Below are 19,130 nucleotides of genomic sequence, written 5' to 3'. Positions count from 1 at the left end.
TCTTCAGCAGAAGAAGCATCCGAAGCGGGCTGAAACAATGCGAGAGCCTCCGGGCTACGAACTCGCCGCTGTCGGTCGGTCGGTCGTCCCGCATGACCTGTGGAATGCATACGGAAATTATAGTGGCCCGGGTAGGGTGCGAAGGACGACGGTCCAAGGCCCAAGGCCGAACTCTTGTCTTCAGTCGGCAGTGGCCCAGTCCAGTCGCAATGTGGCCCTTGTGCTATATACCCGCGCCGCCCGTTTCTGCGTCGCCGCTGCCTCTTCAGGCGTACACGCTGCCCTCTTCGTATCTGGCATCGGCCCGCCACCGCGCCTATCCCGTCCAACCGACCTTCCAGACGCTGCCCGCCTCCTACGTCATCAACAATCGGGAGTATTACGGTGACGTCAGGATCAGAGTCGGAGCAGTCCCGACCAGAGGCCCTGTGGTATACCGGGATAGGGGCCCTTTGGTGTACCGGGATGGCCGTTTCGATGTTTTCGTAAGTGTGTTTGATGCTGCTGTGTAGGATTTTTTTTCGAAGTGGAGGTGTGATGTGTATTAGTTTCTCGATTGTGTTGAGAAGACCCAACGCCAATCTGCGTTTTAGTGAAAATTCCTCGAATTTTATCTAGGTTTTTATATGTTTTAACACGGAGGATGCCAATAAGCACAAGTTTAAAACGACATCCATGAAAAAAATTATACATACAGACTGTAAGGTACCTTAACGTATTCAACTCGAACCTGAGGTTTTTCGAAAAATAGACGAATTAACAACAATTTTTTGTATCGAACAGAAACTGAAATATAATTTGGACAAATATTTTTGATTAACGAAAAACTCTTAAACTCACCTGAATGTCGGTAAAAAGTTGGTATAATCGAAGATATTTTCTGTTCATTAGATTTTGAGTGTTGAATGAAAAAATATTGCTTTATTATTTTCCCGTTGATATATATCGAGGAACTTTGAAAATGAATTGAACCAAAGAAAAACTGCGAATTGATTTTTTCAAATCTGAGGACGGAGGCAGATTTTGGCGTCTGAAACATTAAGATAGTTATCTGAGCAATTATCGTCTCTTTTTTTACAAGTTACTGATGAACACCCTATTTTCCTGTGTTGAAAATACATTGTATTTACGCAGTAACTTATCGGGAAGAACTAAAAAGTTTGCCCTTCCTACAGTTGTATAAATTTCACCCTTACAGTTTTTATTTTTTAATATTGTGGAAAACTGTTTTCCTACACAAAACATAAATTTTTTTTGTCGATAACAATTTTCAATAAATTTGATACAGTTACAGTTGATACAGTTAAATTTACAGTACACATTTCAAATTGAACTTATTAGTAGGTACACTTCGAATCATACTTTTTTTTAATATCGAATATTACTAAATCTAAATATTTTTAATTATTTCTATATTTGCAAATTTCTTATTGTGGACACTTCACATCTGACATTTGTCATTTTCATTTTATTTTATGTATAGTTTTATAGCGAGTCACACTTATTTTATTATTTGTACCTTTGGGAGTAGTATAACTACAACCTCAACTTCTTTGACGAGTTGTACCCCTAGTTCAAAAAATTTTTTTTGTTATCTGCATTTCTGTTGTGAGCATTGAATTTAGGACGATAGTGATCGAACGGAAAGAGATATCGCCTTGAAATTTCGTGTTTAACTCTAACCAGAACATGAGAAAAATCGAAATTCGCTTATAATTAAGAATCTTCTAAACTACAATTTATCGTGCTGTTGCCAAACAGCACCAAATGTTCATGAAAATTAGGTTTTATTCATCCTGCACTACAATGTTGACCCTGTACCGGGTTTTTTAACACTGGTAACGGATTCACTCATTCTCATTCAGATTTTTCGCGAATATCGAAATCACTATCAGTGAAAATGTAGCTTATAAAAAACAAAAAAATGGCGGGTTTATGGTCCACAAACCCAATACAAACATAGCGATAGCTTGTTGAAAGTTGGCTGTTCTTGTTCGTCAAATGCTAAAATTACCACTTTAATTGAAAGTAATCGTTACCACTTTACAATTCACTTCATTTATGTACTTGTGATATGTTGTAGAATTTTGATAGGATCAAAATGCTTAGTATTGAAAATAGTAACTCTTAAAGTGAAGACAACATTTTTGTTATTTTGCATTAAATTTCTTCAAAATAACTCAAAAACTTTCAATGGTAGGTACAGCATAGGTACAGTGTGTATTCATCAATGCTCTACTCAACAGGGTATCACTACGTTTGTATTTGGTATACAGACACCATAAATCCATCAATCTTTTCATTTTTTTATAAGCTACGTTTTTACTAAGAATGATTTTTTTTTCGATAAAATAACTTAATTTTTGCGTTTATTTAAATGTGGTTGACAATGTTTCGTGTTGGGATTTCCATTGTCTAATATGACATAAATTGATTTGAAATCCGTGAAAATATCTATAAAAAATAAAAAAGATTAGTTGAAAAAATAACAATTATATTAAACAAATAACTGAAATTACAATGAAATAAAATACAAGCAACAACCAAAAAATCAAATAAATTGAACTGTTAACACGAGAAGAAAATTAAAAAAAAATCAACAAGAAATGATAATTGAACATTTGAAGATTCCAAGTCAAGTTACTTCACTGGTGTTAATAGTTCGATTTTTTGTATTGTTGCTTGTATTTTATTTCATTGTTATTTCAGTTTTTTTGCTTAATATAATTGTCATTTTTCAGCTAATCTTTTTAATTTTTATAGATTTTTTTGGGGATTTCAAATCAATTTATATCATATTAAACAATGGAAGTCCGAACTACTTATTGAGTAAGTATAGGGTATTTCATTAAGCGCTTCCTTTATTTAAATTCAAATAAAACAAAGTGTGTTTGAGATATCATCGAATTTTTTTATTCGTTTGGAAAACCTAGTGACATATGACTGAATGTTATTTGTACATTTCCGACGGTCCTTTCAAGTTGTATGCCTTTGCTGGTTTGTGCACTATTTCGTTAATCGAAAATAGGTATTTTATAAAATATAATAAATACACAAGTATCAGTGATTGTTGAGATTGTGTAAAATATCCACAAATATTACTTTCAGATACAAACGGAGTGTCTCTGAAACAACTTCTACCTTCTACGAATATTGAGTTACACAAGCATTCGTTCATTTCTCAATTTCATTCATTATGGAAACTAAAACAGATTCCATTCACGAGAAACGTTACCTAACGTAAATAAAAGAAAGAATATTGATATGAACGCCATTTACAATAATCGCTATTCCCCTCAAAACGCTATCACCCACGACATATATTTTTTTCTGTGTACTACATGTTCATAATAACTTTTGATGATTTCATTATTGATATTATATTTTTTCTTCTTTTTGTTCACAATAACTTTTAATGAACTCAGTAGTGTATATTTTCTGTTCTTTTTTGAAAGGGACTTTCAGAGACGATTTAGGTGATGTATATCGTAATATATGAAACTCCTCAACTATAATAACAAATTTTGAATCGTCATTAAATATTATTAGAAACATTTATTCACGTACTTTTTTGTGTACAGACAGAATCATTGTCACCTTGTCATAATTTGATTTTATTGATTATCATTTGAACAATTCAACAGTGAAAAAAACTGTTTTAATAATTCTCTCAACCAATTACCATCCTTCAGAAAATACTGAATTCAAAATGTCTACAGCTTTTTTGTTATTTTTTTGTAACGAGTGAACAAATGTTAATTGATACGTTTTGTTTCAGGCAAAGAAGGATATTTATCAAATAAAATCACAAAGGCTGATTTTAGCCCAGGATGAGTATGATCATCTCAACAATGCACTCGCGACTCTAACTACATCGAGAACGAGTTGTAAGTATATTAACTTTTTCTTTGAAAATGTAGCTACGATAGTTGTTGAAATTAAATCCTTATTGCAAAATATGTTATAAAATTGTTTTTGAATCCAGGTTTGATGGGAATGAACTGTTATTCAGCAGTAGAATCAGTTTTCTAATTTTTGACGTTAGAAAACTAAAATAGAATTGCTGAACTTGTATCCAATTTTAGCCCTTCAGCAATTCAATACTTTCAAATTCAATTTTTAATTTATTTATTATGTAAACGCTGACTTTGTTTATAAATCGACAAACTCCAAAACCTTTTTTTCCCAATTTTCTCATTTTTTACTTATTTTTTTGAATTGTCCAAAGTGTATTCAACGCCATTTATTTGTTTTCAGTATGTTCGTCCAATAGTAATGTTAGCACAAAATACGATCCTGATCTTCTCAAATCGGATGTCGCTTTGGCGAAAAATAGGGTTTCGAGGCTTAAGAGCGAATTGGAACAAATACGGAACGAGATGACTTATACTCAAAGAGGAGTTGAAACCTTAACGAAGTAAGTTGAATGACAATATAGTATTTGTAAATCCAAATCTCTTTTAAAATTGCCTTTTGTCAAGTTTGAGTGGCAATTTTCTATTGATTTTTCCGCTGATTTTGAGGAACGACTCTTTACATTTCAATTGGGTAGTGTCTCAGTAACTTTCCTCATAATGTCAGATTGAAGTCATCATTTGAAGCGAATGAAATGGCATGTTTCTTATCATTTTTGTTTGCATTCTCAACTGAAGAGGTAATTATTTTCTAAACATCTAAACCTGAGAAAAAAATCATACATTTATATTACCAACTTTCTGTTCATTTTTCGATTACTTATTATGTTTTTAATTCTCAACTAATCCTCCACTACAAATGCTATGTGAAAGGTGTCACCTGATAGCAACAAGCCATTGATCCTTACCATAGATTTACCTAGAAAGAAGCAATATGAAGAAGCATATGTAAAAACACATCTGAATTATAGAGATATCAACTTTGAAATAATTAGACACGTGGAACCTCCAGACCTTATATTGAATGGTCGAAAATATGATTAAAGAATTCAATTATACTTTATCTATCTTAGACGTGTATGTGGCTTTTCCATGAAGAATCTCTGGCAGTGGATTTTTTGATACTTATATGTTGATATCATGTGCCATTATTTACTAGCAAGCAGAGTAATCTGCTGCATAGAACACAACATACTCAGGAATTTGATAAATCTGATCATTTTTTGAAGTCAACTTATAAAACTTGAAATTGATTAGTTACGATACCCAGTGGATATTAATCTCCTCAAATAATGAGCTAATTTCTGACTAATCATTTGTGCAAACAATATCAACCCAGTTCTGTCTCTTTTGTCAATTAATAAAACCTCTGAATCATATTATTAACTTCCTACCACTTACTGGCATGCCTACCGTGCCCTTTTATAGGAAATTTTCTCTCATGCACTTGCCTTTTAATCTAATCAATTTGTCAGATATTAATCAAACAAGGCAAGTATATTTACCACCCATTTTGTAAATACCTAATCTATTGGATTTTGAACGTTATAACCTTTACCATCATCTGATCTCACGAAGTACAATACATACTTATTGAAAAAGAAGATTTGAACATACCTTCAGAAAACGATTTGTATCCAATAAAATATTCTATGAATACTTCGTGTGAAGATTGAGTGACCTCTTTTACGCTTTCCTTTTCTTATTGACTTTTACTTAGTTTTCAAGTTTTACTGTCATTTTCATTGTAATTGTTCCATATTTATATTTTCAATTTCATTTGTATAGACACTTTGGTTTGACATAACATTTTCATTATAATTTTCCAGCGTGGAACAAAAACTCAGCATGCACCAAGGCACATGCTACAACATATCAGAGGCTCAAGCGATCATGGCTGAACTGAGAAACATACAAAAATCACTATCATCCGGCGAAAAGGAAAAAGCAGATCTGATGCAATCTTTAGCAAAACTCAAAGATGATCTCACCAGGTTGCAGCTATCAGAGAGCTCCCCCGATATATCGACATTGAGTTTGCCCCAAGAAAAACTGAGCACCGCCTCACAGACAGACCTTTCCTGTGAATTGGTTCCTATCGGAACGAGGCTAGCAGAAATGGCAAAAATGAGGTTGGAATATGACGAAGCAAGGAAACGAGTACAACACATCCAGCAAAAACTAGCAGATCTGGAGGAAAAAGTGCATCCAGGTCAAGTGGAATCCGATAAGGATAGGTTGCTGCTATTCCAGGAAAAGGAACAGCTGCTAAGGGAGTTGAGGAGCATCGCTCCTCGAATGCGGTCCAAAGAGGAGATGAACGGGATTCAATTAGAATGCAAGAGGCTGGAAGAAGATCTGAACAAGGCATTGGAGATGTCGAATAGGGCCATCGCCGACCGATTGAGACTTCATGAAGAAAAGCAGTTTTTGCTGCAGCAGTTGAAGGACGGTCTAAGGCAAATGACACAATTAGAGTCGCAGTTGAAGACGCTTTCTGCTAGCACTCTCTCTGTGAGCAGCAGTTCAAGCCTCGGTTCATTGTCCACTACGAGCAGTAAGGGATCTCTAAGCTCAGGTTTGAGCTTCACAGATATCTACGGAGGTCCTCAATGTATCGGATCGTCTAATTTGGAGAAACCTATAGATATGGCGGATTTACATAAGAGGGTCGAGAGGCTGTTGATGAATAGCGACAGCATAACGCATACTTCGTCTCCCAACAGATCGCAACCATCATTGTCACCTAGAAGTTCGTTGTCCTCAGTTTCACCCCCAGTGTCGCCCATGTATGAGAATCTTCCAGGTCTGATACCACCTCCTACCTACGAACAAGTAAAAAGAGAAAGGCGGTTACAGTGTGATCAAAAACAGATTGATGAAAGGCTTGTTGAGCTCAGGCTTTCCAATACGTCCAGTACCGAATACCTTCATAATTATGTGTCGCAACGTGGCTCTATCCCGAGCATATCTCCGCTGACGGATCTGCTAGAGGCGCAAACGAGTAACATGTCCCAAGGTTCAGGACTGGGCAGGCCCTGCAGGTACTCTTACGAGAGCTCAGGAGATCCACCACTCTCGCCCATATCCGAGACTTCGCCTGCTATCTATCACGATGAGATGTTGCAAGGAGTTGCTCTGTCCAGGACGTCTTCCTCCGGTACTAATACGAGATCTGTTTCTGCCGCCGTTAGCGACGAGTCCGTCGCTGGAGATTCGGGTGTGTTCGAGGCGTCTCACAGAAAAAGAGCTTCCGCAGCATTTGCTTCTGACATAGATGCCGAAACCGCGCAAGTACAAATTAAGATTAAATATATCACGACTGAAAGTATGCTCAACATTACGATAGAAAAGGCGAGGAACTTGAGTGCTTTGATGATACCGGAAGACTCGGAAGTGTGAGTATATCTGTTAATCACTAACAATTTTCTCTGCATAACTGAAAAGATGTATATAGGACTCAAAATATTGATGGTGCCGTTAAATTATTTTCTGATTCAGTAAAACTTAAAATTAAAATTTCAAAAAATTTGTGTTATGAAATTTCGTTAAATTCCGACATCGACCTCAAAATTTTATTAAATTCTGAACAGTTTGGCAAAATTGCAACATATGTTTAACAATACATAATATTTTGTGACGCTTGAAGATGCTGTTGTACAGCAAAATACGTGTCACAGTTTTCTAAACTTTCAAGTGGAAATCTCACATCAAAGCGAGTTTCTGAATACGTTATAATGGATTTCCATCAAGTATCGTCAGTTCTATCACACTTTAGGATATCTTGATATCCAGATGTGCTGAAGTACTTCTGAGAATTGACTCAGACTGAGTGAGCCTATAAGAATATATCATGTGATCTCTGATTCTGAAAGATTTAGCCCGTTATCCTGTCTATAGTGAAATTCATTACTTGAAAATGATATATTTCTTGTTTTTTATTAGTATCGAACATTTAGCATTCTGAATTGAGTAAAACATGTACAAGTGGCACAGTTTAAATGTTCTGTTTTCTTCAGATATGTGAAAACGGCACTGTTACCCGCAAAACCCACCCCTCCTTTGGTATTTTCCACGAAAAGTGTTAGAGATTTGAAGAAGGCCACGTTTGCAGAAGTTTATAATGTATCTGTTCCCGCCAACAAGATTTTTGCCAAGACACTTCAAGTTAATGTCTGGAATAAACTGGCAGACCTGCAAGAAAAATGTGTGGTGAGTTGAATTTCTGTTTTATAGATTTTCCAAAGATTATTTTTAGTGGTTTCGTGAATTGACATACACGGCCCCATTACTTGTGGACACATTTTTTTCAATAAGGTGTTGGAAAAGCTCAATTACAAATGATCGAACTATAACTTTGATTATCCAGATATTTTGAATATGTATTTGAAATAAAATTTTGATGTCATTGTGATCCAAGGAACTCAAGACCTTCACTGTTAGCCATTAGTGAAAAACAGCAAAATATAAGTAAACATGCTGGATTACTCTCGAATAGAAATAGAATATATTTTTTAAACTAATGAAATGTTGAAAATCTTTGAAAATACTGAAAACAACTGGACAAAAATATCTGGGTTGAATAGTTGAATGAAAAAACGAAAGCCAAAAAAACCAAAAATAAAAATAAATTTCAAACAAGGTTACTTCACAACATTAACTTTCGGTCTTCGGTTCAGTGCACCAGAGAGTGATTACCCTCATGAGAAGAGGTTTCCATATATTACTACCTCCACACTAATCTGGCTGAATGCATCAATGGTCAACATGTGAGCATCTTCCTCGAAACTCCTCTTGAACCAGTGAATCTTCCTGTAGAAGATTTCAGCTTAGGAACAATTGATGTGATGTTGATGAGTCACTGTTTTTTTTGTGTTCACCGATGTGAACTAAGATTCAAGTCTCTTGGTTTCACAGATATACGATTTTCCTTACTCACAAATCATCCGGTACATGCAATTCTTAGAGTCGAGGTTTGCGTTTGGTGCTTGGTTTTTGTGAGACTGTTACGAATGCCGTTTCCGGATTTACCTTTCATTTTTGAGAGTTTATTGTTAGCTGAAGTCTGTTCCACCAGCTTTTTGTAGTGACTATTCTGCTGAAGATATTTTCTGATGTGGGCTAGTTTCTTGTCGAGACTTTTTTTTTGTGTCACAAAGCCCGAATGCACGATCATATAGAATCCTCTCTTCATAATGTTATACCAAATATACTCATGTGAAGAAGACGTCTATCTGAGAATCATTGCAGGCCACATATCCATTTCAAAATTAGAATATTGCTATTATCCTATGAACTTCAAACATATGTGAGTAACAAGTAACAAATAAATGCTGTGCACCACGAATTACCTGTTAAAAAAAAAAAGATACAAAGTATTTTAAATAAGTAACAAGACCAATAAAACCTCCGTTTCGGAAATCGTGGAAAGCACCTTCTTCTGAAGTATGTAAATTTTTTGACGTTTGTCTGAAACATTGGCCATTTTGTTTTAAAAAGCCAAGCATTGAAATTTAAGTTGGCTGGGATCAAATCAAATAGGTGAATGAATGTCATTACGATGTCATCGATGACATAAGCAGATCAAGCTTATTCCGTGACATTCAAAATCGTAATTCATGAATGAAGTGTGTGTATTTTCTATAATGTTATCCAATTTGGTACTGAAGAGCCTTAGGGCAAGTGTCTTAAGGCGAAACATCGGTGTATACCAGTGAGGGTGACAGTGTTCCATGTGAGTGCAATTTATTACCATTCATTCAAAGTAGAACTCATGTGAATGATATCTGATTCTTATTCCACAACAAATGTTTGAAATACAAACTGAGTAGAGAAAAGTATCTTCTGTATAATTCAGTGTTCATATAGAAGTATTTGTTTCGAAAGAATTATTTTCTTTCGTGTAATTCAATGTTTATATGAAAGTAGCTGTTTCAGGAGGACTTTCTTTCAGTTTGTGTCTGAAAGTTACTTCTTTGCATGATCTACACATTCATGTATAGAGTTTCAAATTGATTACTTCCTTCCTTTCTTTGGAAGATTCTCTCATCCCTTTTTTTTTGTATCAGATGGAGTAGTAGAAAGCCAAAAACTTTCTTTCCCAAAAAATTAATCACTTCTAAAAATATAACCCCTTCAATTCAAGTTGTTCTATTATTTATTTTATATGTGGATAGGTTACTGCTTTATTAGACTTTCGAAAAGTTTATATTAGGCGGTTATTTTTCGGGGTGAATTTTCAGTTTATGTTATATTTATTGAATTTTCTGGCTGTGGAAGGTTATATATCCAGGAATTTATATACCCATAGAATTAACCTGGATTATCTAAAAAATTGAGAATCATTTCTTCAAAAATGTATTCATCTTTCAATATTTATTAAAACTAGGTTCTTACATTGAAGGGGTTATATTTTTAGGGGTGATTAATTTTTAGGAAAGACAGTTTTTGGCTTTCTACTACTCTATTTTGATACAATAAATGTGGGTATATATTCCAAAAAAAGGAAGGACACAATCAATTTTAAAAATTAACTCTATATAATGAAGGGTAGATCATGCAAAGGAGTAACTTTCAGATACAAACTGTAAAAAAAATCCTCTCAAAACAGCTATTTTCATATAAATATAGAAATACATGAAAAAAAAACTTTCGAAACAAATACTTTTATATGAACGCTGAGTTATACGAAAAACACTTCTCTATTCCGTTTGTATTCCAAACCCAGGATTTCTACGCAATATAATAAACAAAAGAAGTCAAATTTCACTTACATGGAATACTGTCATCCTCACTAGTAGACATCTGATGTTTCGCCGTAAGACACTTACCTTATCAGCTCTTTGGTAGCAAATAAGGATAACATTAACATTATAAGAAAACACACAATTACGTTGTAATTTTTGAATAATTTTGTTTCTCGTCATAATTTCAAAGTGACAGATGGCAGGTGATGTGTTTCTCAAAATTCTCAAAAGATTTTGTAGAGTAAATATTACAGTATGATCATTATCGATTTTGATTATTGGATAGTAGAAAACAAAATAGTTTTTCTATATTGTGTTTAGGTAATACTTTTCGTTTTACAATTCAGTAATAACTTTTTTTGCGGTTTCAGGGTTGTGCACAAGTGAGCTTAGCAGATTTCAACATCCACAATGTTTCTCAGAAATGGTACAACATCCTTTCACTACAAGGTGACCTACCCTCAAATACGGCCTATCTAAAGCAAGAAGTTGTTTCTCCCCTTCGGGAGAAATCTGAAAACGATTCATCTTACAAACAAATGGGAAAAGAAGAAAGTTCTGATGATTCCACTATCATATCATCTCAAACTTCAACTTTAACAAGAAACCAAGAGACCGTTTTCCCACCAACCATCAATCTTAATTTCGATGAGTTGTATAATTGTTTCAAGGATTCTGAAGAGTATGCCAGTGATGATTCTGATGAAGATTTGGAAGATGGCGAGGATTGCAATGAAGAAGGAATCACGGTTGAGTTTAGGTGAGTCATTATTATCTCTTGTTTTCGAAATACATACATTTGGAAATATTTGTCATCATATTCATATTTTACTTCCATATCGTCTACAGTTCTTTAAGTGAGTTCATCACGGGAACATGCTCCTGCTATTCTCATAATCAAAACAACTAATCCATAAATTATTTTTTCGGCTGCATTTATCAAGAAGTTAATTGATTATTCTCTCACATAAAGTTGCAATTTTTTTAGCTTGTAGTCGATAGACTGGAGTAATGAAGCAATAGTCACTGCATCTGTTGCATTCATGATCTACATAACTGTTAATTATTTTAGAAATCAACGAGAATTTTAAATTAATTCAGACAAATTGTCAAATTAATAACACTGTTTGTAATCTTGATAACCAGCCTTATTTGTATATGTTTGGAAAGAAGAAAAGGTAACGGAAATTTATATTCAAAACGAAGTAGATCGCAAATAACTAAATTGTGAGACATGGTTTTTAGGTTTGTTTAATCACATTTGTAGCAGTATTATTTACTAAACTTTATATTTTCTGCATTCTGAAGCCTACAAATTATGGTTCTTAAATCATATATAATATAAAAGCTTTCCTGATAAAGATTATCCTGATTTCAGACCTGTAACCTAAAATAACACTAAAAGGTGATTTGATAGGACAACCACATCTCTTGTAAACTTTCCTTATAGAAAGTGTGAAATTCGTTTCATGGCCACTTTAAAAATGTTTATCTGAAAAATCTTTAACTTTATTGTCACAAAACATAGGCGTCATCAATATAATAACCAATAAAACACATAATTCTATATTGAATCATTTTCTACTATAATAAAGGAATATGATGAAACAGTTAACTTTAGCTTTCGATCAACTAGAATTCATGTTTGGATGATGACTTGCGCTCAGTTCACCAAAGAAAGATAGCTATACAAACGTGAGTCTTCGTTGATTTCTTAGATTTTTTGAAATTGACTCAAAATCGTTACATCTGTTTTCACTATAAGTGAATTTTAAAAAGTAATTCTTCATTTAAAAGTTAGTTTAATTAGATTGGTACACATCAATTTTTTTTTCATTACTTTCTTGTCTTATATCAGATGTTCAAATTGATGACACATGTATACTATTTTATAGTTCCAACTGTAACTATTATTGAATGTTTATGTAGGATCTAGTTTCGTTAAAGGTGATTGACAACTTCCCACGAGAATAATGTGCAAAAACTATAGTGAATATCTGAGACATTTCACAAAAAGTACAGACTACTTTCATTATCAAGATAAAACCTCTGCATTGAATCAAAAACGAAAAAATCTGACGTCTTGATGCCGAACGCCATATCAACATTTTTCTTGTTTTCTTTCCCTGCAAAAACAAAAATAATTTTGTACCCTTAAACGCAGAATATCATTATCAGACAAGTGCCTGAAGTATGTAGCTATGTAGCTTTTTGAAACACTTATGTTCTAAATGAAAGAATTAAACCTTTCGCAAATTTAAAAAGGAAAACTGCTCAGCTTTTATGTAGCATTGAACTATATTCTCTAATAAAATATTTAAGAATTGTGGTTTTCTTTCATGAATTGCTTTCAGTCTTATTCAAAATGAAACCCTACATAAAACAAAAATAATTTTGTACCCTTAAACGCAGAATATCATTATCAGAAAATTACCTGAAGTATGTAGCTATCTAGCTTTTTGAAACACTTCTTATCTAAATGAAAGAATCAAACCTTTCGCAAATTTTAAAAGGAAAACTACTCAGCTTTTATGTAGCGTTGAACTATATTCTCTAAAAAAATATTTGAGAATTGTGGTTGAAAATGATGATACTTGATATTTAAAATATATCAGTGGTCAGTAGAGTTCTGTTCCCTGTAGTTTGGAATTTACTTGTAACTAACAGGCAACCTTTCTTGGGAAAAGTTTAAATAAATCTACATTTTTTTTTTTAGGTCGAACGAAAGATTGGATGTAGTTTTGGAGCACTGTGATGACATGGAACCAGAATATACCGACAAACAAACCAATACGGAATGTGCTTTCCATCCTGAACAAGCCAAACAAATGAAACTTCAAGCGGCTCGATGTGGTAATGCCGTCGATGACTCCGGTCCCATAAAGAGATCGCAGACGTTCTCCCCTAGCGCGCACGTTTCCAAAAATCAGTACATCTGTAAGTTGAATAGGAGCGACAGCGACAGTGCCATGCCATTGTACAGGAGGGGCAACAAACCTTTCGAGAGGCACGCGGTCGAGAGGAGATCTTTGCGCTTCCGGAGACAGTCTGGTTCGATGGCCGCGTTGTCGACGAGCAAGTCTCAGAGCCATCTGCCTACCACCGCGAGGACTTCCATAGATTTGGAGTTGGACCTCCAAGCGCAGCATACAAGGTTGGACAAACTGAACTCGGAGCTGTTGAGGTTGAGGGAGTTGAAGCAGAGGCTGGAGACTGCTAAAGAGCAAGGTAATTATGTTTTAAAAACTGCTTTGTAAGGAATATATTTTGAATGGGATATGAGTTTCGTAACACATTTGATTTTTAACATTGATAAAAAAACTATAAAAACATGAATATATTAGGAAAGTGCAAAAAATAGATAAAAAACATGATGCAAGATAATAATTTTAAAGACAATATTTTCGAAGTTAACTCATGAAATTCAATGTTCATATGGAAGTAGTTGTTTCGAAAGGGTTTTTTCTTCCAGCTTGTATCTGAAAAAAAGTTTTTTTTCACTTATTGAATGATATAAAAATCAAAGTACCTGAATTTTATTTTTATTGTCTTTACAGGTGATTCAGAACTTGCTTCATACCTGCTGGAAGATCAGCAATTCCAGAACTTGATAGCGCAGGCAGAAAGTTCAAAAACGACTAGGACTCCAGAAGAAAGGAAGTTAGAGAAAATGCTAAGGAAAGTTTCCAAGGAGATCTACAAACTGAGGAAGTCGAAGGTTGGAAATGGAAAACCGGACCTTATTTCTTTCAAGTGAGTTTGGTTCTCATGTTGTCATCAATCCCTGATATAGAAATTTATATTACATTTTCACTGGACAGTTTACAAAACCGCAACACTTGTTTCGCTATACAATAGCTTCCTCAAGCTTGTTCATATTGAATAAATTCTACCTGATTTGTATTTTATATAAAACAACCTGCTTCATGACTAATAATTTTTCTAAAGTTTAGGCCTGAACTGATTGAAAATTCAAACACTGCAAAAAAAATTTACCAACTTATTAAATGGAAATCAATTCAACTGTTAAGACCAATTCAATTCTACTGGGTCATTCAGTAAATTTTTCAGAATTCTTTGATGTATTACTTTCTAAGCACTCTGAAATTGAGTTTCAAACCTTACTCTTCCAAATATAACACGTCATATTCATGGCTGAACTCATGCCCCTCTGCCAAAAAATGGTTCGCAAATGTGGAATTGGTCTCTACATTTAAGAAACTAGTTCTACGGTCTGTTATTCTTTGGGAAAGTGTTCTCCCTGTATGGCCTATATAAAGTTTAGGGTAAGAACTACAAGTTTACTTATATACTCCTGATCTATCCGACAGAAGTTTTGTCTTTATTATCTTTAATAAGTTTGCCCTAACTATTTGTTCTATAAACCATGTTCAAGTCTTCATTTTTCAAATAACGAGAACTATTGGTGGTTTCACCGAAGTATGTCCATATCATATGACGCTTATTGATTTGATGTGATTGAACTTTATAATTCTGTTTTCATTTGAATTTCTGTTGATATCTTCCTTGCAGGTTTTCCTCAAATTGTTTTGTTTTTTTCAGAGAAAAAATGGCCTTTTTCACTCGGACAGACACGAATGTACCTTTCCTGCCATCTGACGAGTGCCATTCTGAGAACAATACTTTGAAACGTTTGAGTGAAGAAAAGCCTCAGTTGACGAACGGCGAGGTTAGAGCCAACGGTCTTGAAGATGGGGAAGGAAATGCAGGCCGATATGATTACGTCGTAGACAGAGTACTAGGAGTTGAGGTTTAATATTTATTGAGTCGCTAGATAATTGAGAGCTCTTGTATATAGTTTGTAAAGTTGTACATTTGTTGATAGTTTTCCAACTTCAGAGTGCCACTGTAGTATTGCTTTTGACTGGCATCTCCTCAACGTGTTCTTGTTTTGCTGGACAACCATTTTTGTTTCTCTTCTAGCAGACGGTCTGGATTTAGGAAAAATGAGATGGGAATTGGTGGGAACTGTTTAAATTGGTTTTTCGGTAGCACATTTCACGAATTTCTGTTTTTTTTTTTATTTTCAGTATTAAAGTATGATTTGAAGCAAAAAGTAAAAAATCCTCATTGAGATTATAAATTATGATATTATCTTTGATAATCGAATGAAATTATAATTACAGGACGTATACAAAGATTCTGTGAAGATTAATGATAGTGGGAGTCTGGTATACATTTTATTGAATAATGGACTGTGACGTACTTTTTTCTGTGTTGTTATTGAATTTTTTCATCTGTCAAGAATCGAACAAAAAATTGGAGAAGGGTCATTTTGTTTCACTAACGCTGTCATATAGTTTATAGACTTTCGTGTTTTTAAGGTATCAATTACTTCTATGGATTCCTACAAACCAATGATTCCAAGTTCAAACTTTATCAAGAATTATTACATATTATAATTCACTAGTCGTTTTTTATTCTTTGATACATTCAAAGTAATTATATATAATGTAATCGTACATAACGCTCTTAAAATCTGTTGATCAATTTTCTTAGAATTTGTCAATTACTTTTTAATCAAACAGCTTGCATTTTCAATTTTTCTTTTGGTCATTTTGAACTGTTTCTTCACTTAATCTTTCAAATCAAGCAGTAGTCTGTTTTGAAATTTGCCAGTTGAAACACAATTTGCCAATGTGCACTTTCAATATGTTAATTGATCTTTTTCAAACTATCTTTTGATATTTATAATTTTTTCACATCTCTCGTGAGACTCAGTTGGAATCTAATCTTGATTTATTAAAGGGCACTTTCAATCAGTTAATTGCCTATTTTTGAACTGTTGTAACTCTTCGTCAATCTTAAACAAGTGAGCTTTTCATTTAATTGATAGCGTCAGTGGTAATAAATACTACAGTTCACCTGACGCATCAAAACATTGATGAAAGAGGTAAACTGTAAGTTGAACATAACCACTATCGAAAAATTTTTTGTCTTGTTAAAGTCTGGGGCCCCCAAACTGAGTATAGCACTCACCATTGTCCGTCCCATCCCTCTGAGGAGCTCGCAATTTTCAGAAGTTTGGAGTAGTAGCCAAACTGGCATGTAGGAATCCATGTAACACTGTTCGACGTATGTACACTGGTAATCATTTGACTACAGATTAACTACCAAAAAAAAAGTTTGTTGTTACACTTGAATCACCAAAACATCCAATTTCAGGAATTTTTTCCATCTACCTTATTTTTTGAGCATCGACCAGTCTATAGTCCGTCGCTCTCACAACTGCCTTTTTGATTCTCTTCACCTTCCAATGTGTTATCCAGACAAAATTTTCACATGTTGCGCGAGTCGCTCCCTACTTAACTTTCAATATTCCATTATCTGCAATTGACAATTCTCAATTTAATGTGTTGAAGCCTTAATATAATACTTAATCTGTTATCTTTTTTTTTCTTATTGATTTGGCTGTTACTTGATGAAGATCCATAGTAATTTCATAAACTACACCTCATGATTTGGTCTCCACAAACTTTGTGGAGAAGTTTGTTGAGGTCAAATCGTGAGGTGTAGCTTATGAAATTAATCTGTTATCTGTTGAAATCTGTTTTTCCATTAACCAGCTGTTGCCCCCCTGCGAACGACAACCCTAAGAAATTGAAACTTGTGCGAGCCAGGTATTAACGAGGCTACACATTTTAACGTGCGATTTTGTAGGGATTTATATTACATGTATTATTATATTTCCTTGAGTGATCTCGTCTTGGTTAATTCACATGCGAATTATTGACAGAAATTATTTGAGAAAAGTTTTTCTTCGGAAGCGCTTTCTCCATTTTTTGTTTCATTTTTGACTTAGTATATTTACATATTGCCTATTTATATACATTTTATCATTCAAACTCTGTGATGTAGTGCCTTCAGAAACTTCTGACCATATGATTATTTATACTCAGAAAATTTATCATATATGTTAATATTGTATGAAAGCATTGAAAGGTCATCGAGTATTTTTTATAACTGACAGTTTTTCAATAGTTGATTCTCAATTAATCACTCTTGACATATTAAATAATCAATTAGCTTTAATCGACAGTTTGAACAGTTGATTAGCGATAAACGTCAGTTTGAACTGTTGATTATAGTTAATGGTCAAATTGAACTGTCACTCATAGATAGTTGACAGTTGAACTGTCATTCACTAAAATCAGCAGCTTGAAGTGTTGAATTGCCAATCAGCCATAAATGTCATTTCGAAACATTAATCGAGATTAATCGACGGATTGAACTGTTAGTGATGAATAATTGACAATTTGAATGTTCTTATCCAAAATTTGAACTGTCGATTATTGAAGAAAATATTCTGTGGCTCTTCAGTTTCTTCTTAATATTGCGAAAACGTTGAACAGCTTTGTTCATCTTTTTTTGTGTATATCATTTTTGATACATATTATTTAGTACAATGGTTTTCAACTCTGTTACCATATCTTTTTTAAAATAAGGTTTAAAGTTATCCTCGCGCTTTTTATCCTTTCTCGCTCTTGAACTGGGTGGTTGAAACTAAGACGTGACAATTTTTTTTAAACGCCCTTTTTTATATTATAGGAATGCTCTCGCTTAGAGTTATAAGCCAGTCGTTTAGGCGAATTAAGAGGGATTATTTTTACACCTAAGATTTAGTGGTGCATTTCGGACTGGGGAATGCACCGTTTCATGAAAAACTAATTGATGACTATAGTTTTAATTTTTGTTTGTGTAGTGACTGGCCATTCTCAAAATTTTTGTATATAGAATTCAGAGCCATCCAAAAGGTACCTAAAAATCTCTAAGGTTATGGTTACAATAACTATTTCGCCTCAACTATATTAGTTGGGAATTTACTTGAATAGATATCATAATTTTTTTACTTGTACTATATGTAAATAATTGATCTATAATATATCTAGTAATATTATTGTAAAATAATATATTATGTTTGAAAAAACATGAGTATAAATCATATAAATACATTCTAATTAAAGTATATGGTTCTAATATTGAAATATCTAATAAAATGTTTTTAAGATTTTCCTGTTTTATTTCTATTCTGATTTTTTGGGTGATGGTGAAATTTTCATTGCTTGTGTGACCCTTTCGAAGTTTCAATCAGATAAATTATTCCTTATGGGCCAATGCAAATGATTTCTGAAGGAAAAAAAATAACAGAAATAAAAATTTATACAAAAAAATGCTCATTACAGGAAAAATGAATTTAAGTCTATCCCAAATACAAAGTATGAAAAGGGGTGGATTTTAGGAGTGGAAAATGGTTTTTCATGATGTCCACCTGCTACTGAGAAAAAGTTGAAAAAAGTTGTAGGAAACATAGATATTTACAACTGTTGTATGAACAATTATCACATATAATCTATAATTTTGTGAGAAAAATTGAAAAAACTTTTTTTTGTTTGATTTTTTCTCTTACAGGTCTATGTACACCCACAGAACAATTATATTAAAATGAGAT

The 19,130-nt window shown here is 33.6% G+C and overlaps 1 protein-coding gene across 1 annotated transcript in view; it reads left to right on the top strand.

Annotated features, from left to right (window-relative positions):
• Positions 1 to 18,689, top strand: part of kibra (WW and C2 domain containing protein kibra) — an 83,581-nt gene extending 64,892 nt beyond the window's left edge. The window contains exons 4-11 of the mRNA XM_023158193.2: positions 3,779 to 3,887; positions 4,258 to 4,417; positions 5,744 to 7,312; positions 7,934 to 8,126; positions 11,032 to 11,420; positions 13,377 to 13,888; positions 14,218 to 14,413; positions 15,224 to 18,689. Coding sequence (XP_023013961.2) covers positions 3,779 to 3,887; positions 4,258 to 4,417; positions 5,744 to 7,312; positions 7,934 to 8,126; positions 11,032 to 11,420; positions 13,377 to 13,888; positions 14,218 to 14,413; positions 15,224 to 15,437 — 3,342 coding nt within the window. The 3' untranslated portion in view covers positions 15,438 to 18,689. The remainder of the gene's footprint in view (positions 1 to 3,778; positions 3,888 to 4,257; positions 4,418 to 5,743; positions 7,313 to 7,933; positions 8,127 to 11,031; positions 11,421 to 13,376; positions 13,889 to 14,217; positions 14,414 to 15,223) is intronic.
• Positions 18,690 to 19,130: the final 441 nt, after the last annotated feature.

The sequence above is a fragment of the Leptinotarsa decemlineata genome, unplaced genomic scaffold (genome assembly GCF_025532065.1).
Source record: "Leptinotarsa decemlineata unplaced genomic scaffold, Ldec_3_MD MMD2_tig00026314_RagTag_RagTag, whole genome shotgun sequence".
Taxonomy (NCBI): domain Eukaryota; kingdom Metazoa; phylum Arthropoda; class Insecta; order Coleoptera; family Chrysomelidae; genus Leptinotarsa; species Leptinotarsa decemlineata.
The sequence above is the reverse complement of the archived record's forward strand: the minus strand, read 5'-3'. Positions and strand labels throughout refer to the sequence as shown.